Genomic DNA, 22,393 nt, shown 5'->3' with positions numbered 1-22,393 from the left:
TGTGCGCGTGCGTGCGTGCGTGCGTGCGTGCGTGCGTGCGTGTGCGTGCTTTAGATTTTTAATTAATGAAAGGTGGAATGGTGGCTATTGTTTTGCTATCATTGTTGTAGTCTATCATCCTGCCATTTTGGTCTCAAATATTTTAATACAAATAAGATACAACAAGCTAATAACACACATCCTGTCCATGCTCCATCCACCCACTTAATCCTAATTACATTCCAACCGTATAAAACACAAATCACAAATCTTACAAAACAAAACCAATAAAACAATGTTAACACAAAAATCTATCCTTAACTCAACTCAACTGTCTATCCAAACCCCACTGGAGCTCTACAGTATTTGCAACTGTGACAAAACCAGCTTCTTATCAGAAATTAAATTAGTCGGTCACATCACAAAACACAAAAGATAAAATAGATCCCAACTCGAATGTATAATCTCCAGCAACCAAACATGAACCCAGGGCCTTTATTTATTCTACAATGGAAACATAATTATAGGCCTGTCATAAAAAAACAAATAAAAAATCAATCAATCAACCAATCAACTTTATTGTCACAACACAATTACAGGTAACAGTGAGGTGAAACTCTTGTTTATCCAGGCTTCCATTTGCAGCTCAATCAAGAAGAAAAATAAAAGATAAACATTAATGTAAGGAAAGCCTAGTACAGTATGTTAAATCAGTATTTTGTACGAAGAGATGTCCTAAACCAGTAAGACTCCCTAATCGGGAGATAAGCGACCGTAGGTCACTTATCTCCACAAATAGAGCAAAAATGTGTTTTTCCAAAATCTTCCTGAGCATGTTGATGACATGAGTGTAGACATACTGTGTAGTGATTTTCGTGATTTTAGGGCAAAATCTGAATCGGCCTGATGGTGGCGCTAGAGGGCCATGTGAGAAATGAGGGGTGGGGTCTCCGCGCCGCCAAGGCGGACGAATAGGTACCGGCCCCGGCTCTCCCGGTCGCTCCTAGCCCGAGTTACGGCATTTTATGTGAGCTGCAGTGGCAGGGGGTCCTCCACTGGGGGTGCCACCACTTTTGCATCCGTTCTGGAGCACCAGGAGTGGGTGGTCCCCGGGAATGCCCCGTGAGCAGCCCCGTTGGGGTGGTCATTTGGTAATTTTTGCACATGTGCTCATTTTTTACACTTGGGGGTCCCCGAGGGAGCTGGGGGTCCCTGGAGCTCCGGGGGTCCTTGGAGGTTGTAGTTTGGCAGGTAAGGAGTGTGTGTGCAAAATCTGGCATGGATCGGGGCAGCGGTTGCGGAGATATGAGCAGGGCAAAAGTGTGACGTGTGTGACGGAGTGACGGAGTGACTGACTGACTGACTGACTGACGGACGGACACCTCGAGCAGCTTTCTGTAGTAAGTGCGACCTACGGTCGCAATAAACAAGTGCAATCAGTATAACTCGCTTCTTAAAATAAAATCAACATAAATTCCTAATCCAAATCTAAAAACATTCTATAGTAACACAAGTTCTATCGAGTGCACCACACAAAGAGCAGCTGGTTTTGCTTCATTTCGTTTTGATAAAAAACTTCACAAGCTAACTGAGAAGCGTGTCCTAACAGCTCAATGTTTAATGCCGCCCCCACCCAACCTGCCATTTAAAACGTGGTATTTATATGGACAAGAAGCACTCTCATGTAGAGTATACCGTGATGTGTTAAAGCCACCTTTATCCTTTGTTGTTGCACCTATATTATTTAGATAACAATGCTTGTTTCCAATGTGTGCAGGTTTTCCCTTCATGATGTCGGAGCTCTGTGTTTGTCAGAGCTGGTTTTGATTTGATGTTTATTTATGATGATCATTTTATTAGGGCGAGGGGTAGTTAGCATTACTGCTGGGAGCAAAAGCACAGCAGTCGTCAAAGATTTGCATGGTAGGTCTGACACCGTGGGAGGCTTCTATGAAAGACCATCACCGTAAGAAAAATGGACCAGCGGAGAGAAGAGAGGTGACAAAATAGGCATGCACAAAATAGTATGTGTGTGTGTGTGTGTGTGTGTGTGTGTGTGTGTGTGTGTGTGTGTGTGTGTGTGTGTGTGTGTGTGCGTGTGCGTGTGCGTGCAATTTATGTTTTTGTCTGTGTTTTCAGATACTAAAGCAGGGAGAATAAAGCAGGCATGTGCTCCCTTTTGTGGTTGTTTTGAATATCAAAGAGGAGTTGAGGTTGATGAAATTTACCGGATACAGACGCTTCCATACAGGTGCACTGCATGATACAAGTACTTATTATTTATCATTTTCTTTATCTTTATTCTTCTCTTTTAATCTTGGTATTTCTATTATAAACAGTATGATTATTATAATTAGTAGTAGCATTATTGTTGTGATATTGTATTGTGTTCTTGCGGAACCTGCCTCATCTACAGGTACATCTTGCTGCTTAGAGTACCTGTTTAAGTGAGTGACAAATAAAACTTGAATACTGCATCTTGAAATTAATATTTTAAAGGTAGAGTATAAGTGATATTTTTTGGTCAAAACAAAACTCATTTTGTGTTTTTTTTTTTTATGGGTTCGATTCCTGCCGGGGGACGCTGTGGGCACTGGGGGCATGTTCCTCCCTCCGCGTCATCAGCGCCCACACCCTAGGTGGGGTTGGCGATAGGGTCTTTCTGTGTGGAGTTTGCAAGTTCTCCCCGTGTCTCCTAGGGTAGATACCCTCACAAAAACATGCAGTAATCCTGGTCTCAATAATGCCAGATTGTCAACCAATCAGGAGCGAGTACCCATTTATCAGCTTATATTTGATATTGTATCTCTTCCGATTTTGTCGTGTATTCACTTAAAATTTCACTTGTTTATCTTGTATCCTGTATGAGTTCTCTCTCCTGATTAGATGAGATTGGTATCCCAAACTGAAATGTATTTTCTGTATATTTAAGAGCTGGTGAGTCAGGTGGTGAGTGCACATGGGCGCGTGCACATGGGCATGTGCACGCATCCACCTGGGTGACAGCAGACTGCTGGGTGAGCGCTGGCACTTTGGCATGGGATCGACTACGGTCCTGGAGCCTGTGATTGGGCCACTAGGAGTAGTCAAGGAAGCTGGGGAGTAGTGGGCCAGTATTCAGATGATAGACAAGACAGTGCAGGGGCCAATGTGATGGCTCTGTGGGCTGCTGCTACTCTGCTTTAATGGCCGGCCTGGCCTCGGCCGGGAATGGACCGGCCGTTCTGGAGTTGTCCCGCTTTTTCACGTCCCTGTCCCCCACGCGTTATTTGGAATCGCACATGAGTTCTGGGCAAACCCCGCCCATGGAAGCTTTTGATTGGCTGAACTGGAGCTAGGGAGCGCTCCCTTTTTGTTCGCTTGGACCGCGCGGAGATGCGACCACCTAAACCTAACCCTAACCCTAACCCTAACCTTAACCTCGGTAAAACTATGCCTAAACCTAACCTTAACCCTAACCCTAACCTCAGTAAAACTATGCCTAACCTTAACCCTAACCCTAAACCTAACCTCACTGAAACTAACGCTGGTGAGTAACTAACCTGCCGACGGACGTGAAAACAAACGGCTCCACCCAGAACTCATGTGCGATTCCAAATCAGGCGTCCCGCCCCACCTACCTACAGTACGTGGACATACTGTATAGGCCTACTAAAGAAAGACGCTTGGGGATGGCTCATCTAAGGATGACCTAAATGGATAAAAACCACTTAGCGTAGCCATCTACGTGGCAGAGCTACACTGCATGATAACCATTTAAAAGTACATTGATGTAATGGTTAGACCGTTTAAGTTAACTGAGTTGAATTGCATTCCAGTTTCCCTACAAAAGTCCCCTTTCGCTCAAAGAATCTGAAAGATCTGAAGTGAGTTCATGTTCCCAACAGTGTTGAGAGCAATATTCCTAACCAAACCTTCTCCCTGCTGTCATGCAAATTTCATTGAGCTTTAATTGACTCAGCAAGGATTCAGCAGCCCTCTGATCAGGGGTGTCACAAGGGGGGAAAGTGGGACTGAGTTACTAGGGCCCAATAAGGTGGAGGGGCCTTAATTATTTTATACTTTAGCTATTGAAAAATAGCAGATCTACAAGCTCACAGCACGGCACCGAGTGCCGCACTGCGAGCTTGTGGATCAGCTATTTTTTGAAAAGTCGTGAAAATGTGTGCAAATCTTTATGTATTTTTTAAGCGAACATTTGTAACTCAAATTTTGCTGGGGTGTCCCTGGAACTAAATATTTTGAGATGGGGGGGTCCGTCTCAAAATATACATATCATTTTGGGGGTCCTTCACATGAAGAAGGTTGAGCACCACTGACATAGAAACATAGGTTTTTCAAAAAACCTTAGAGGGATTTGAAATATTCAAAGACTTTTTTCACGATTTCTCAAAAACAGCAGATCTACACGCTCGCAGCACGGCGCTCAGTGCCGCGCTGTGAGCTTTTATATCTGCTATTTTTCAATAGTTAAAGCACAAAATAATGCGTAATTCATGGTGGGCCTGCGCTTGCCTGGCGTTGCCAGCCTCTATCACACACTTCGTTTTGGCAAGAGAGTCTGGGATTTCAGGAAGAGTTTTCATTTGCCCCAAACCACGTGCCCCAAGCCTACAGAAACCACGTGCCCCAAGCATACAACCCTGATTGGCCTACCCTTGAAGCTGTTTGAGGAAATAGAATCTCAATGGATCGGTGCCAGACCGTACTACAACATCACTACCGCCAGGGGGTGTTGTGTTCGGTCTGGTTTATTAACCAGGCAAGGCCTGGCATGAATCCTTGTACCCAGGGCCCAGACTTCTCTCCAGACTTTGGTGCGACACCCCTGGCTCTGAGGACAAACTCACACTCGTTAAATCCCCACCTAAAATCTAAAGAAGGTTATGTGTGTGTGAGAGAAGATGCTCATTATCAATGAGCTTTTTGTGTTGAGGTGCCCCCTTGACATCTACAGTGTATAGACACTCTTCTGTTAAAGTCATCAATCCTCCTTTATGTCAAATTCTTTGTTCTTTATGTCATTTACTAGCATTATACACTCTCTTTCTCCCCACTGAGCAATAGTCGTCTATTAGACGTCTAGCTAAAATACGTCTAATAAACATCTAGATTTGAACATTTTTTAGACGTCAAAGCTTAGACTAGACGTTGACGTTCTAGTCTAAGGGTCTATATATACGTCTATTAGACGTCTAAAATATAGACGCCTATCAATGACTAGCCTTAGACGTATATTAGAGGTCTAATAGAACAAAAAATTCTCAGGGGGTCAGGGTGTTTCTACAAGACGGCTCAAGACGGGCGAATCTCTAACGAGGACGATTAGAGAGCTTAATTGAACGACTTGTTCCTGCTACACGTCCGGAGGGAAGGCGAGGGAGATTAATTGAGAGAAATTCTGCAAACTTGAGGAAGAGGAAAGAAGAGTTCTTTTTTAATTTATTTTTTGCAGGACCATTGTGACAAAGTGATGGAGAAAGAGAGACCAAACAAGGAGAGATGAGAGGGGTTAAAAAAAAAAAGCGAGAGAGGGAGGAAAAGGAAGAGGGGGCGGGCGGCGGGTGGACGCGTCCGTCCAACCAGTGGGACGGCGGTGGTTGCCGAGGCGATGGGAGATGTGAGCCAGTGATTAATCCATTCAGAACGGGTACACAGTCTTGTGTATTATTATTTTATGCTTTAACTATTGAAAAAATAGCAGATATACAAGCTCACAGCGCGGCACCGAGTACCGCGCTGCGAGCTTGTAGATCTGCTATTTTTGAAAAATCTTTGAAAATTAGAATTTTGACCCGATTCTATAAGTGTCTTTTGAATCCTTCTAAGGTTTTTTTGAAAAAAACTATGTTTCTATGTCAGCAATCTGGCTAGCCATCGTCAAAGAAAAGGTCCTTTTCACTTAGCTCAGTTAGTCTGTTCTTGAGAGACTACTATGTCAGTGGTTCTCAAACCTTTTCATGTGAAGGACCCCCAAAATGATATTTATTTGGCCACGGACCCGCATCTCAAAATATCTAGTTCCAGGGACCACCCAGAAGCAAAATCTGAGTTAAAAACATTGGCTTTGAAAACACACATATTCAAAGATTTGCACACATTTTCACGACTTTTTCAAAAATAGCAGATCTACAAGCTCGCAGTGCGATTCTAGGCCCTAAATGGATTAACGGGCGTCGTGCGAGGCGGGCCGTTAAACGGTGTGGGATTAGAAGCCTTAGCGGCATGGCAGTGGCCCACCGGTTAGCCGGGTAGCACCACACCGGCACCGCCCCGCTTGGCATGACCTCCATGACTTAGCCACGGCTTTTATCTGTCAGAGGGAGAGGAGGAAGAAGGGAACGGGGGGAGTGGGGAGGAGGGGAGGGAGGGGAGGTGGGGAAAGGAACGGAGGTGGGCAGATAATTGTGAAAATATCAACGGATATTTTCGCCGTCGCCTGCTGCGCTTAGCAATGACGGTGCCGCAGATAGCCACATGTGATTGGAACGCTCGATAATGATTTATCATGTAGTAAGCTCGCTCGCGCACAGACACAGACGCGCGGGCGCGCGCGCACACACACACACACACACACACACACACACACACACACACACACACACACACACACACACACCCCAGAACACACTATACTAAAATACAAGCACAAACAATTCTTTATTTATTTTTGCTTTTAATACAGAGGGGAAATAAATTACCTTCATTGTTATGTGTGTGTGTGTGTGTGTGTGTGTGTGTGTGTCTGTTCCTTTGTGCTTCTGAGATTCTGTCTTTCATTTGAGACCTCCGCGATCTCACACACAGGTGTCTGCCTCTGCGCTTTGCAGGTGGTGTGTGTGTGTGTGTGCGCGCGCGCGTGTCTGTGTTGGGCGAGTGTGTGTGTGTTTGTTTCTGCTGTTATCGTTGACTTTATGTCTTGTGTTCGTGGGTCATGAAAGTGTGTTACCATCAACTGCTGTTCTGTGGTTTATTAGGATGCTGGATATGAGCTTTGGGGTTGAGCGGACCGCTGGGCACCACTGGGTTATCTTTTCTGTGTGTTTGTGTGCGTGCGTGTATGTGTTTGTGTGTGTGGGTGTGTTGGATTGACTTTGGACTGGAGCGAATGCTAATTCTACTGTATTTTTCAGTATCACACTGATTAAATTCAAATCGACTCATCTGTGTGAATAGGAGAAAACGTGATTTAAGCCACCTTTTTTGCACATTTCTTTTGCCAGAAATGATACAAAACCTATCAATGTCGCCTGTCTGTTGAGCGTCAGTGGATATCTTTGTAAAACAGATCTCTCTCTCTCTCTCTTTTTGTCTCTCTCGCTCTCTCTTTATCCGTCCATTTAGGGAGCACCACATTGATCCAACAGCCATCACCCGCCAGGACTTCATTGAAACCAGGCCTAACTTTTCGTTGAAAATAAATCTAATTTGCGATCATTATACTATTGCTTTTGGAGTTAAGCTAATTAGAAGGTCATATTAATCAACCAATAGCCGACCGGAAGTTCAACGGTCTTGGCTTGATGCTAGCAAAGAGAGCATTTGGATGTCGTCTAGCTTAGCCTTAGAGCAGGGTTCCCCAAATTAGTTTTCCCCAAGGGCCGAATCATGTCTAGGGTACCAAGCCGAGGGTCACAACATTGCAGGGGGCGACGGTGGCGTTCCCACTACTCCAGTGACAGTTTTCATCGTTGTCGGGTGAAAATCTTGTATGTCCAAAACCGTTCGTTTTGAATTTATCATTTTAAAAATGATTTAAACTAGTGAAAACAGCAGATCTACAAGCACACAACGCCTCGCACCGCGAGGCGTTGTGTGCTTGTAGATCTGCTGTTTTCACTACTTTTGTGCGAAGGCCTTGTATGATTTGCAAAAGAACGTACAAATTTGGAGATACGAGATTTCCACTCGACAACGACGCTATACTAGTGTTGTTGCTGCTCTTATACCACCATTATTACTGCGGTTGGGATGGGCCAGACAGTAGCCCCCCGCGGGCCGCAAATGGCCCGCGGGCCGCCTATTGGGGAACCCTGCCTTAGAGTATCATCATCTGGCTCAAGGGCACATACACTGTAGCTGTGAACCAACAGGCATTGAACCTGTGACTTTGCAATGATGTGTTCTAATAAAACTTGAACTTCAGGTCGCCGCCCCTTCTCTCTAAACGGTGGTTTGCCTCCCTGAGACCCAACTCACCTACCCCTACGAGTGCAGGCTGTAACTATGATGGCAATGACACCTGTGAGACAGAGAGAGAGAGAAAAGATGGGAGGACAACGTTGCTCAGAGGTGACATTTCTGCCCCTCGTGTCAGAACTTATCAGGGGTCAAGAGGTCACCAGTGGGAGGGATGGACAGAGGATCAAGGTTAGAGGTTGTGGAGGTGAGGTCACGTGCACTTTGCTGTGACCATAGGTGACCATTTAGAGTGACAGGCAGGTGGGGGTGATAGAATGAGAGAGGGGGGGCAGCAATGAAGAGAAGTATAGACTGATAGAGGGGAGCGGAGGACAAGGTGACCTCGATGCTTCACACTACGTTAACTAATGGCTGAGAGAGAGAGAGAGAGAGAGAGAGAGAGAGAGAGAGAGAGAGAGAGAGAGAGAGAGAGAGAGAGAGAGAGAGAGAGAGAGAGAGAGACAGTACAGACCCTGTGCTTGTTCATGCCATGGTCTGGCTTTGGACAGTGAAAACACAACGTTGGAGTTGGATCATGTCCGAACAGGTGTAATAATTGTCCAAACTAAATATACCCCCGGCTAGTACGCTAGCCTGTTTTATCCCCCGGGGTATATTCTCGGCTAGTCCAGTTCAAGATTCAAGATTATTAATTAAGTCCCGAGGGAAATTTGCAACAAGACAAACAAAAAGAAAAAAGAATAGAATAGTAAAAAGAATAGTGCAAAACACACTGACAAAACACGCTCACATACAGTTACAGTACATTACATTACATTACATTATAGAGCCAACACACCCTACTAACGGCCTGAGTGTACCAGAGTAACGTATATGGGAATCTACCAGTTTATGCCCAGGGTATAAAGTAGGCTAGCCCAGAACGTACCCCTCTATTAGGGCTGTGACGGTGTTTAATTTTGTATTACCGTGGTGAATAAGCAGCGCATCCTGTCGATTTACAGCACCTCATCTGCATCTCCCCTGTAATGGCCCATGGTTTCAAAATGAATCGGCTATTGCTATCAGCTGTATCGCACATCTTTTCAGAGCGCTGCTGCTGGATGAACCACTGTAATAATACAGTAAATGTTCGCATCATTAGTGAGTTTCAATTAAAAATCCCACTAACCACTAAGCTGCAACCAAGTTGTTCGCTTTCCACGCTGGTGTCATCTCAACTTTACCACCTGTTCAAATGTTTGTTGTTTCCAGCAGAGCATCCTTTGGTCCAGAGCAGTGAAGAGGAAAAGAAGGCAGAAACAAGACACAGAGTGGCGGCAGTGGCTCAGGGGTAGAGAAACCGTCATTAGAACACGGAGGGTTCGTGTTATGAATGAACTGTCAAAAACGAGAAAGATCCAGGGAAAAAGGAATCGCTAGCACGACTGCATTGTCTGAAGGATGCCAAACAAAAACACATTTTACTCTTATGTATCTGTACAAAAGACGTAACAATAAAGTACAACCTTGAACACTTGAACCTTGTTAGAGTTGGTGTGGAAGAGCCCTTGAGCTAGACTCTGAACCCCTAGTTGCTCCCGGTGAGCAGGTTGGTGCCTTGCATGGTTTCCTCCACCATCGGCGTATGAATGTGTGTGTGAATGGGTGAATGTAATGCACAATCTATGTAAAGTGCTTTGGATAAAGGCGCTATATAAATGTACCATTCACAGAGACTTATAATGGTACTGCCTCGAAGTGCCTCCCTGTCCAGTGTTTAGCAACGAATAGCGACTTGCAGTACAGCACTACATGTGCATTTCGTAAAAGAATCATTAGTTTCAGTGCCGTTTGTGGTGTGTGCCTGCTCCTCTGCTGCAGCATGTTGGACAGCATTCAGATTATCAGCCTGCGGTACAACAAATTGTTAACTTCAGTGATGTTTTGTGGTGTACAATGTCGTGCCTGTTTCCTGCCACAGCGAGTTACATTGGACAGGTACGATGTATATAGACAACCCCCGTTCTAGATGGCCTGGCCTTCAGCCATGCTGAAAAAGGCAGCGACAAACAGAGAGAATGAGGGAATGGAGAAAATTGAACAGAAGGGATGAGGGAGGCTTTAGAAAAACGCAGCGGCTCAACAGACGGAGGGGATCAGTGGGCTGAGTTAAGTGGGACGGAAAGATCAGAGCAATACAAGCGAGGTAAAATTGTAGACGACGGAAGCACCTGTCATGTCACACACTCTGCAGAAGGTCACCGGAGGGAGAGACACGCGGGGAGGGAGGGACGGGAAGGTGGGAGGAAGACGGGGGGAGACAGAGACCTGTCATGTCTGCAACCTCTAGCTATGATCCGGAGATCAGTGGTGCGAGGTCTAGCGACGAGAGAGGCAGCGAGAGGTGAGGTTGGCATTTCCCCCTGACATGTCCTGAACTTCACAGCGTGTCAAGGGGGTCACCAGACGAGGACAGAGAGGGGAAACCCGCAGCGGTGGAGGTGACATGTACACCTGTCATGTCTCGCCTTTTAACTGAGGGTCAACAGGTTGCTGTTTTAGCTGTAGAGAGAGACGGGGTGGGAGAGGGAGGGAGAGAGACGGTGACTGTAAGTGACACCACCAGAAAAAGCGAGTGTGTAGAAACAAGACTCCTCACTGTGCCAGACAGATACGGTAGCTGGTTTCTTTTGACCAGAGGGTACAATGGACAGACAGGACAGTGACCTTCCTGTGTTTATCAACCCATTCATTAAATGGCCTCTGAGACTTTCCAAAGTGTGAATCATATTCCGGTCACGTCACGGTGAGGACAGTAAACAACGGTGTTGAGGCGTGCTCACTGCGGGGTCAGACAACCGGATTGTCAATTACAAGACAATTGAAACATGAAGATTGTACTGTACTGTATTGTCTCAAAACAAAACAAAAAAAAACATCAGGTCCTAATAAAAGCTGGTGGAGAAATGCTCACGTTTTAAATTCAGATGCCTTTCTTACACTGAGCGCATTTCTGATCACTTGGACATTTCGCGTGAGTTGAAGATGTTTCCTTTGATTTTAGGTGAAGATTTGCACTAGGGATGTAACGATATAATAACTTAATCAAAAAATCCATTTTAATTTGCAATGATCTACTATATCGTTTGCAAAAGCAAAATATCGTACCGTTTTGGCTTTGTATCGTATCGTATCGTTTTAAAATGCGGTAATCGGTATCGAATCGCTTTGCAATGCAAATAATTGTTTACTTCCATAATAATAGATTTTGTACACTTTTTACACAGATTTAATTTCTTTGCTAAATAGTTACTTTATCGATTTTAAATCATTGAATCGTATTGTATTGCCATGAACGAACCAATATCGTCCATGTATCGTATCGTCAACCATGTATCGTGATGCGTAGCGTGTCGCTGTTAAAATGTATCGTTAGACCCCTAATTTGCACCCATTGACTCCATCCTGTCTCCCCGTCAGCCTCTCAGTGTCCCTGGCAGCATCCTCTCAGAGGGACCACTGCGTCGTTATGCTGTCACTCTGAAGTCAGATCAGTTATTCCAATAACCACACTCTTGACTCTCTTTCTCCGTCTTTTTTCCTTTCGTCACCGCCAGAGGCTCTGGAGGCGTCCTATCCGTGGGAGTGCTGTGTCTTTGCCCTGGCTGTCTTTGTGACGTGTTGACGAATCAGATTCATAAGTGGAGCCACCAGTGTTGATTTCGTCGACTAAAACTATGACGAAAAATTATTGTCGACTGTGTTTTTTTCACTGACGAAAACGAAATAAAAACTAAACAAAAACTAAGCTGTGGTGACTAAAACTAAGATTTTGTCAACAAAATAAAAACTTGACTAAAACATTAGGGAGGGACAAGTGGAGAAGAGAGTCATTTTATGTTTGGTTGCTTTCCGGTGTTGCGTGCTGAAAATAGCCGATCTACAAGCTCACAACGCGTTGCGCTGCGACGCGTTGTGAGCTATTTTCAGCACACAACCAAGTGTAAAATCAGTCATTACGATGCCATCTGTAGATTTAGTCAACTAAAATCTCATGATATTTAGTCGACAATTTTCAGGTGACTAAATTATGACTAAAACTAAATGACATTTTATTCAAAAGACTATGACTAAAACTAAATCAAGATTTGCTGTCAAAAACAACACTTCTCTCTCTGTCTTTTTTCCTTTCGTTACCGTCAGAGGCTCTGGAGGCGTCCTATCCGTGGGAGTGCTGTGTCTTTGCCCTGGCTGTCTTTGTGACGTGTTGACGAATCAGATTCATAAAGTGGAGCCACCTCCTGCTTTGGCCTCCCGCGCTGGGTCACGCTGCTGCAGGACTGGCATGTCCTGTTGTTGCCACGGAAACACCACCGCATCCATCACGTCTCACCACACGGGACCTACTGCTGCATTACTACAGGTAGGAACTTCACTGGTTGTAATTACAGTGTCAAATAACCCATTAAGACAGGTGAAAAATCAGGTGAAAGTGAAAATCTTGTATGTCCAAAACCGTTTGTTTTGAATTTATCATTTTAAAAATGATTTATACTAGTGAAAACAGCCGATCTACAAACACACAACGCCTCGCTGTGCGAGGCGTTGTGTGCTTGTAGATCTGCTGTTTTCACTACTTTTGTGCGACGGCCTTGTATGTTTTGCGAAAGAACGTTAAAATTTGGAGATACGAGATTTCCACCCGACAACGACGATATACTAGTGTTGTTGCTGCTCTTATATCACCATTATTACTGGGATTGGTGTGGGCCAGACAGTAGCCCCCCGCGGGCCACAAATGGCCCACGGGCCGCCTATTGGGGAACCCTGCATTAAGACCTAAGGACCGATTCTATAAATGTCTTCTAAATCCTAACAGTTTTCTGAAAAATTAGTGGTTCTCCAACTTTTTAAAATCAAGGATCAAGGATGAACCCTGCATACCCAGGTCTTCAACGTTTTCAGGCCAAGGACCCCTTAGTTGAGAGAGAGAGAGAGAGAGATGAACCAGGGACCCCAACAACATGTTCATAGATTCCATATAGTTTCATTGTTTGACAGCACAATCATTTGGATATGTCAATTAATGTTTTCAGATATTGAGCCACTTGAACCGTCAATATTACTTTTCACTCTGTACTCTCTTTTTCACCTCTACACCAATAAACCTCTTGGCCGAAAATGTTTGGCTAAAGTTCTCAGAATTATACGCTAGGGTTCAAGTGGTTCATTACAAAAAGGAGAAAAAGGTTTCTATCACACAAAGATTTGGAGGACCCCTTGTATAGTAACTCTGAGGACCTGTTGAAGAGCCTTGCCCTATATACTTTGTTGATAGGAGTCCCACAGTGGTCCTACACCAAAGCTCTTTGTGAAAGCCTATCTACAAGCTCACAACGCATTGTAGCGTGACGTGTTGTGGTTTTGTACATCTGCTATTTTAGCTGAATGTTCCCCATCAGAATAGGGACTGGCAGGTTAGCCAGTGAGGTATTGGCATACTGACTAAATTGGGGAGAGAAAAGGTACATACTACATACATAACTGGCTAAAACGACAGTATGACTTTGACATCTTTATTGACAACAAAACATTATGTAAATTTACATACATTGTCACACCATTATCAAAAGGATAGACACACAAAAAAACAAATTTTCCATTGCGATCCTTTCATATGTGTGTGCAAATGATGTGTTGCATGATGTGATGTGTATGTGTTGGGGCATTCACGAATAGCGATTTTTAGTATTTGAATTATTCGACCTCAAAGTATTCGAATAGTCGAATATTCGACAGGACTGGCCAAACTGTCAAATATTAAGTAAGCAAGAGGTGAACATTGTGAAAATAGCCGATCTACATGCTCACAACGCCTCGCAACGCGAGGCGTTTTGAGCATGTAGATCTGCTATTTTCACAATTTATCTGTGGAACAGAGTCACATTAGATGTAATACCTACAATTCCAAGTGCTTGTCAGGGTGGGGGTCCCCAGTTCAAATATGTTTATAAAAAAAAAAAAACGAAAAAAAGAAAAAAAAAAAGAAAAAAAAAGTATAGCATTAAAAATGCATCCACCAGGGGCATTGACAACTCATTCTTATGACTTCCTATCTAGCCAAGCTTTATAAACTATATCTTTTTTAAAGAGAAAACAATTAAACAAAAAAAAAAAAAGCGAATATTCGACTTCGGTGAACAACGTCGAATAGTGACTTTGATATTCGAATATTCGAATATTTGGTGAATGTGTGTAATTGCACTTAAGTCCACGCACCCAGAGTTGCAAAAAGTGTCCTAGTTCATGTCTGTCCAAGCACCCATACTGCAGGTGCAGGAAAATGTCCTATGGAAGATCCAAGCTGTGTGTGCTGGCCATTTCCAATTGTATATTGACTTCCAGGGCTACAGCACCAAACAGACTTATTTATTAGTGTGTTGAGCTTACCCTGTGTTCCAGACAGACTTTGAACTTATACCACAGTCAGGGCTGGCACAGTGGCACCAGCCAAAATACATCTTAAATATGATATGAAAGATGTGTGCGCTCCCCCACTTTATTTTGTGGTGTTATTGTACAGTTATAGCATGGCTAATAGGGGCGGCATTGGCTCAGTGGTAGAGAAACCGTCATTAGAACACGGAGGGTTCCCGAAAGGTTCCCAGTTCGAATCCGGGTGAGCAGGTTGGTGCCTTGCATGGTTTCCTCCGCCATCGGTGTACGAATGGGTGAATGCAATGCACAGGTGCTATTTACCTTTTAATACTGTTTTTACTTGTGACTAATCATTCTGACAATATTCTCCACTCAAACCAAAAAGAAACTTGTTAATTTTAAACAAAGCATGAAAAGGTTATTAAAAAAAGAAAATAACCAAGATCTTTACCAGCTGCTGTTGCCAGACCATGACCAGACTGCACTGTACATTTGGGGCATCCATCTTAGATAGCCACACTTGGAACAGATGATGATTCTAGAATTATTTAATTTAGAATTCTCAGCTGATTAACACAATATGGCTGCCTCTGACTGTCTGTTGGCTTCTTATAAATAAGAGAAAATATTCTCTGTGTGTGTGTGTGTGTGTGTGTGTGTGTGTGTGTGTGTGTGTGTGTGTGTGTGTGTGTGCGCGTGTGCGCGCACATTTGTGCCTTTGTGCATCTGTGTCTTTAGAGGCATTAGGCCTTAGTAATGTATCTGCATTGAGTATGCCTGGTGAGGGAGGGAGGGAGGGAAAGAGAAGGAGAGAGAGAGAAAGAGAGAGAGAGAGAGAGAGAGAGAGAGAGAGAGAGAGAGAGAGAGAGAGAGAGAGAGAGAGAGAGAGAGAGGATGCACAGGGGAGACTCTGCCAGTACGTCACCCTGTGCCCCTGTGGACAACAGATGTGTGTGAGGGAGTTGCATGGGGGAGGGGGTATAAAAGTGTGTGTGTGTGCATGTGCGCACTCATGCACATCTGCATACAAGCCTTTGTGTGTGTCTCCCGAAACGATGTGTTTGTCTGGTTGCGTGCGTGCGTGCGTGCGTGCGTGCGTGTGTGTGTTTTCTGTGTGCAAGCACACACGCACGCTTCACACTTTTGTATGCATGCGCATATCTGTGTACTGAAACCGCATGCACAGACAGACACACATCTGTGGCCGTGCATGTACGCACACGCTTGTGTGCATATGTATGAGTGTCTGTGTGTGCTCGGAGGTAGGCTGCTGCTTGCTGCTGGTGGTGGTCGGGGGGCACAGGGGACCATGGCAGCCCCCCCGCCCCCCCACCCTTCCCTGGCTGGGCCGGGCTGCGATCCCGCGGGGGCCTGGCTGGCTGCCTTTGTGTTCGCCACCGGCTGACAATCCCCATGTATATTTAATGTTAACCTGCTGTCTGTTCTAACAAATAGGACTTCACAGGCAGAGGGAGAGAGAGAGGGAGGGAGGGAGGCAGAGGGGAAGAAGAGGCCGAGGAAGAGGAGGGAGAGCGAAACAGGAGGGTGAAAAAGAGAGAGAGGGGTTTGTGCAAGAAAGGAGAAGACGGGTGATGAAAACGAAAACGCAGGGATGAGGGACATGGGATAAAAAAAAGAGGACAGCGACATCGCTGGTTGTCTTTCTGTCTTTCAGTGGGGACAGGGTCACGGGAGGGACACATACACACACGCGCACACACGAATGCACACACGCAAGCACGCATACTTGCATGCCATAGTCACTCAGATGCACCCTGCAGCTATAGCATACACACCCTATGCAAACACATCATGGGTGGTGGGGTGTGGGTATCAGACAAGGCCAGCTTATGTACACACGGCTCATGTGGTTGTCTCTGTTTGATGTGCTCATGTCGATGTGTGTGTGTGTGTGTGAGAGGGAGAGAGGGAGAGGGAGAGAGAGAACAGTGAGGTTGATTTTTACATTCATGTGTGCCTGTGGTAGTGTTTTTGCGTAGGCATATTTGCATAATTATTATTGTGTGTGTGTGTCTGTGTGTGTTAAACTAAAATGGCTTTCATGTCAAACCTCAAGGGATTGCTTGCCTGCTTCAAAAGGTGTGTGCAGCAGTTGTACCTGCGTACAGTGAAGGCACAGTATCTATATACGTGTCTGTACATATACTGTATCTTCATACATGTACAGTACATGATGCATGAATAGTTGTTCATGCATATAGTTATAGTATTATAGTATTGTATAGCTTTGTATAGCCCAGACCTCCCCTCCCCTGCCCCTTCTTTGTATATACTTTCTGTTTGTTTAGACTTACTGTTTTTCTTTTTTTGTTCTTTCATTTTATTTTATTTACATATCTACTGCATAGTACTGTGTTCTATTCGTCTGTCATTCAATGTTATATGAGATACTTAAATGGTTTCCTGTGGAAATAAGCTTAGTCTTTTCATGGATCTCCTTTTAGTAGACCTTGTACCAGTGAACTGTACCGTCATGAAACTGTACCTTTTAGCAGATCTACATGCTCACAACAGATCTACATGCTCACTACATGCTCACATCGCCTCGTGCTGCGAGGTGTTGTGAGCATGTAGATCGGCTATTTTCACAATGCCTGAAAAAAAATGTCAGTTTTTTACACAGGTTTCTATGGTTTCTTGGGCTGGATATGCCAGCCTAGAATGGTTGTTCAAGTGCAGCTAAACTTGGCATGTTAGTAAACGTGCCACAATTAACAATAATGCATTGCACCTGTGCAGCTGACCTGCGGAACCTGGGAATATACCATTTTGTCAAGATGGGGAGAATACAAGTGTGGAGAATATAATTATAATACCTTGTTAAAGTGACCATTTTGTTAAGTTTTGTAGTTATTTTACTGTAATTTAACAACATAATAACCAGCGCAGATAGACAAAGAGACATTCATGGATTTATATTTAAAAGTAACTTTTATTCCCCCCCCCCTGGACCCAGGGTATGGGAGCTGCATACCCCTGCCATACCCAATTGACGCCCCTGATTGAAAGGCAATGGAGGAGATGGCCCACCTATATGTCATCCTTTATCTTCAGTAATTGCAGTTGTCTTCATCTGCACTCCTTCCTTGCATCTCCCTTCCTCTGATTTTCCCAGGAACCCTTCCCTCCCTCCCTCCCTCCCTACTTCCACCCATCCATTACCCCTTCCTCCATCACTCCATCCCAGGCTGGTGCAACTATCCATTGGACCAGCTGGACTTTTGGAGACGTTCGGAGAGACTGATCGAATACGTGACGACGAGGCACAAACCACGTTCAGATGACCTGGCAATCTGGCATGGACCAAGAGGACAAAATGACTTTTTTTCTAACGATTATTCATCCCATGGAGACTTGAATTCATGGATATTTCTTTTGTTTTTGTCGCATTCCTAAGCCAATATTATTTTTCTCTTTGTGTCTCCATAGGGAACCCCTGCTGGTGAAGCATGACCAAAAGCTTCACTTTTCTGTTGTGCAGCCTTACAACCCGGATAACATCACTCAGAGAGTTTACAAAACACAGGTTAATTTTGCTTCTAAAGAATTCTCGGACTGGACAAAATCACATTTCGACCAAATACGTGGATATCGATATTGTGAAGCTGACTATTGGTAGCCTGGCGGGGCCCGACGCTATATCTGTGTTCATTCCTTCCACACAGATAACGTCGGGCCCCGCCAGGCTACCAATAGTCAGCTTCACAATATCGATATCCACGTAGCAAAGTAGCACGTAGCATATAGCAAGTTTTCGGTCAGAGCTTCTTTTTCATTATTCTTTTTTTTTAAGATTTGTTTTTGGGCTTGTATGCCTTTATTGATAGGACAGTAGAATGACAGGAAATGGGGAGTGACATGCAGCAAAGGTCGTCGGGATCGAACGTGCGACACGCTGTCAGGCATCAGAGCCTATGTGGTATGCGCCTGGACCAGTAGGCCAGCGGGTGACCCGACCTTCTTGATCCATGATGATAAAAATATATATATATCAGATTTTACCTTTAATTGACTAAACTAATGACAATTCTGCTCTGCCAGGAACAGAAATCTGTGCTATTTATGAGTTCATTGCATTGGCGAAGCTTGGCCAATGTGGGATGAGGAGGGACATGCAGACAAAGCCAGATGTAGGAGCGGTTAGCACAGCTCAAAAGCACATACATGCTTGTACACAGGCTTGTATATACGGATTTGCAGAAAATGTAGATTGTAGATCAGCTATTTTTGCTAGTTTCTGCTGAAATAAGCTGTTCTCCATAAAAATTTGAAAAGCAAAACAGGGAAAGAAACCAGTGGAAAAAATATATATATTTGCAGGACATTTTCAGGAAAAGAGTTGAAACGGCACCTCTTCAAAAGAACAGGAACTTGACAGGAAACGTGAATTATTTAAATAAAAAATATACTGTCCTAGTCTTTCAGTTCCACAGCACTGGTGGTTAATACTTTGTATCCATGTGTGTAACAATTTAGCTGTGGATATACAATTTTACATAACCTTTCAATTCAATCAGGTTAATAACAAGCAGTTGTAGGTGAAAATTGACGTTTAAAAAAAGTAAAGAAAAAGTCTTTAGAACACCAGTGTAACATTTAATCAAGCCATTCTGGTCAGTGATGCGCAGCGACAGACACAGCGAGTAGCCTTGCTCTGCACACTGGGAAATTCTACTCTTTGGCTCGTTTCCAGCTAACTGCAGGCATATCCCTCTCCTTAAAGGAATAGTTCTTCCCAAAATGACAATTGTCATTATCTACCCGCCCTCACGCCAGCAGAAACACAGATGAAGTGCTTTTGCCACTTATGCAAAAGGAGTTCACACGAAGAGTTTTCCTGCTAAAAGTTGTAGCAGTTTTTGTCTTCTGAAGTCAAAAGACTGCCCATTACAGTAATGCTCTGCTTATTGTTAGAAGTTAAGGATAAAGTTGAGTGTATGAGTTTACCAGACCTGGTCATCATTAACTTAAAAGGGTTTTGCGAGCAAACTCATTGCGTGTTGTAACTTTATCAGTGTTTCAACTGTAAATAATGGTAGAATTGCCATTTTTGGGTAAACTATTCCTTTAAAATACTTAACCCATTTAAGGGTTCGTGTTGCTATATATAGTATAGTATAATATATAGTATATAGTATTATAGCAAAATAATTATTTTGTAATTTTTGAATAAATATTTTAAGTTTTTTCTGAAAACCTAGGTCAAGATTTAGAATCTGCCTCTGTATTAGGGCCCTCTCAGACGAGGGCGATTTCTTATAAGATCTGAAATCGTAGATTCGGTGATCATTTCAAATGACACTCCCCCTCGAGGTGATCTCGAGGGGGAGTGACACGAGACGTGACGAGACCGGAAATCTAGAGGAACAAAAACAATAGATTTTCTTTTTCCGTTCAAAGATGGACCCTGATGTTGCTATTGCTGTCTGTGCGCCGTTGTGTTGCGACGAACCACCATGACTGGCCCTGTGTTCTCATTGGTTGAGCACTGATTCGCTAGGAGAGAATTATCTGAGAGGACATTCATACAACAGGAATTTGCACCCCGCTGGTGCGAGAAAATAAAGCTTGTCAGAAATTCTCAGGAGCATCGGGAGGGTCATAAAAAGGTTATTAACGTACTCGGATCGTCTCAGAGTAGTTATCAAAGTCAAACCAAGCGCAAGTTTGTGTCTGAACTTTCAGGGAGGTCATAAAATCTTAAATAGGTCTTAAAAGTCTATTAGTTAACAGTGCCTTTTCATGAATCCTGGATGCACCTTGACAAACTTGAGTTCTGCTGTCAGCCTTGAAGCCTTATCTGTAGAGATTACAATTCTGTATATAATGAGTTGAGGGCTCCACATTCAAAGCTACGACAACCATTGTGTGCTTTACAAATATTTAGAAATATTTTTAGATCTAACTTCAGAGGAAACAAAACATGTACGTTGGCTTATAGACCTTCATGTACTTACAGTTGGATTCTGATCTAGCGCTTTAATGTTGAGACTTGAGAGAATACACTTTTATTCTTTTAGGAGACATCTTAGTGACCTAATTGCATCCACATGCACAGTAAGGCCACAAAATAGGTCATCCATGTCTAGTTAAATTTGGTTTGCTGTTGCCAGACAAAACTGCATGGATCAGGCCAGGTTTCTTTATTGGGTGTTACAGCCTGCATGTCACACTTGGCTCTTGTAAGGAGCACGTGTTAGATGTTACGCATCACCAAAATGTTTCAGAAATATCCTCCTTTGGGGGTTATGGGGTCTGAGCGTGTTTTAACCCTATGTGATGGGACACCTCAGAAGTCTTTCTAAAGTCATTTCCATTCAGCTAAATCAAGCATTATTTATACTATTTTATATAGCCCGTAATTACACAGAGACAGGCACGTGCAATCATGCACACATACTGTAGACATCAACGGGGGCTTGAGCCCCTGCCCGGCTATTTTCGATATTTTCACCAAAAGGCCCTTTTAGAATTGTCAGCCCCTGCCACTCTAACATTCTCTGCACGTCCCTGCACAGGGACAACAGAAAGAGACTACTTTTTGTAACACACACACAAATGGTTCCACTAATTTACCGTACAGTAAATCACTGAAAATCGCTTACAACTGCAAGTGGGCTGCACATTCGAATGTATTGCAACTATACACCACAGGCTGTACTCAACAAAGGTTGTTAATACAAGCATGAGAAGATTTTAAATTCCAATAGTGTAGATTAATCAGACATTCTTTGACTAATACATTTTACAGGGACGTGCTGGCCATTGGGAAAAGCGGGACAACTCCCGAACGGCCGGTTCATTCCCGGCCGGTCCAGGCCGGCCATTAGGAAACTCACTCCCTGCTAAACGTCCTCAGAACGTCTTTTCCCCTGGGGAGCTCGGTGCCAGACGTCTTCTGGACGTCTTTTACTGTACATACTGTACACAAAAGATCTCAGCCTTATCCAGCCTCTCACAACATATGATACACTTCCTCAAAGTCTGACAGTGTTTTTTACAACATTAAACAAAAGTGCACAGCCTCACATGAAATTAAACATCATTAAATTGTCCAAAAAGAAAAACCTCTTCTCAGAAACCTGAAACCAATTATACAATGAGAGCGAGACGGGTAACCAGAAAGCCGCGGCTTGTGTGTGGGCGTGTGTGTGTGTGTGTGTGTGTGTGTGTGTGTGTGTGTGTGTGTGTGTGTGTGTGTGTGTGTGTGTGTGTGTGTGTGTGTGCCAGCCAATCAGCTGGGTGGTCCGCTGTCTGTTTCAGTACAACATTCAAAACCTCTCTCTACCCTTCTCAGACAAAAAAAAAGTAACAACACACAGACAGATCGCTGTATAAATGGTTGTAAAACATTGCCGATATATGTTCACACAACTAACACAGCACGTCGAAGTGAAAAACTATCGTGATGTCCCCACACACACACACACACACACACACACACACACACACACACACACACACACACACCATAGCAATCCAGCAAGCAGATACCAGTCCGCTGTCTGTTTCAGACAGTACAACATCATTTCAATTCAGTGCCAAAAGTAACAACAACAACAACACACAGACAGATCGCTGTATAAATGGTTGTAAAACATAGCCTTACCTGATAGTTTATAATCCATAAACCCTGAAACATGACGGTCGCTCAAACAGACCGTTAGCGATCGGTTTCTCCTCTTTTTTTTCTCCCTGCAGGCATGCTTGGCCATGGCCAGAGCAGTATAATCAGAGAGTGGTGTCACCGCGGGGTCAGAAACAGCGCTGGTCACGTGGTTCATTGTCACTTTACACCTCATAGACTTCAATGCATTTTGTAAACTTCCGG

The 22,393-nt window shown here is 44.0% G+C and overlaps 1 protein-coding gene across 1 annotated transcript in view; it reads left to right on the top strand.

The window, feature by feature from the left end:
- LOC308294128 (plasmanylethanolamine desaturase 1) overlaps positions 1 to 19,259 on the top strand; it is a gene marked incomplete at both ends in the record, with an annotated part of 45,148 nt that extends 25,889 nt beyond the window's left edge. The window contains 8 exon segments of the mRNA XM_080736853.1: positions 7,307 to 7,377; positions 8,307 to 8,365; positions 11,584 to 11,712; positions 11,715 to 11,782; positions 11,785 to 11,816; positions 12,393 to 12,526; positions 17,750 to 17,858; positions 19,256 to 19,259. Coding sequence (XP_080592979.1) covers positions 7,307 to 7,377; positions 8,307 to 8,365; positions 11,584 to 11,712; positions 11,715 to 11,782; positions 11,785 to 11,816; positions 12,393 to 12,526; positions 17,750 to 17,858; positions 19,256 to 19,259 — 606 coding nt within the window.
- Between the last annotated feature and the right edge of the window lie 3,134 nt (positions 19,260 to 22,393).

This window comes from Nannobrachium achirus (assembly GCF_963921795.1).
Source record: "Nannobrachium achirus genome assembly, chromosome: 11".
Taxonomy (NCBI): domain Eukaryota; kingdom Metazoa; phylum Chordata; class Actinopteri; order Myctophiformes; family Myctophidae; genus Nannobrachium; species Nannobrachium achirus.
Note: the sequence above shows the minus strand (reverse complement) of the source record. Positions and strands in the feature narration are given on the sequence as shown.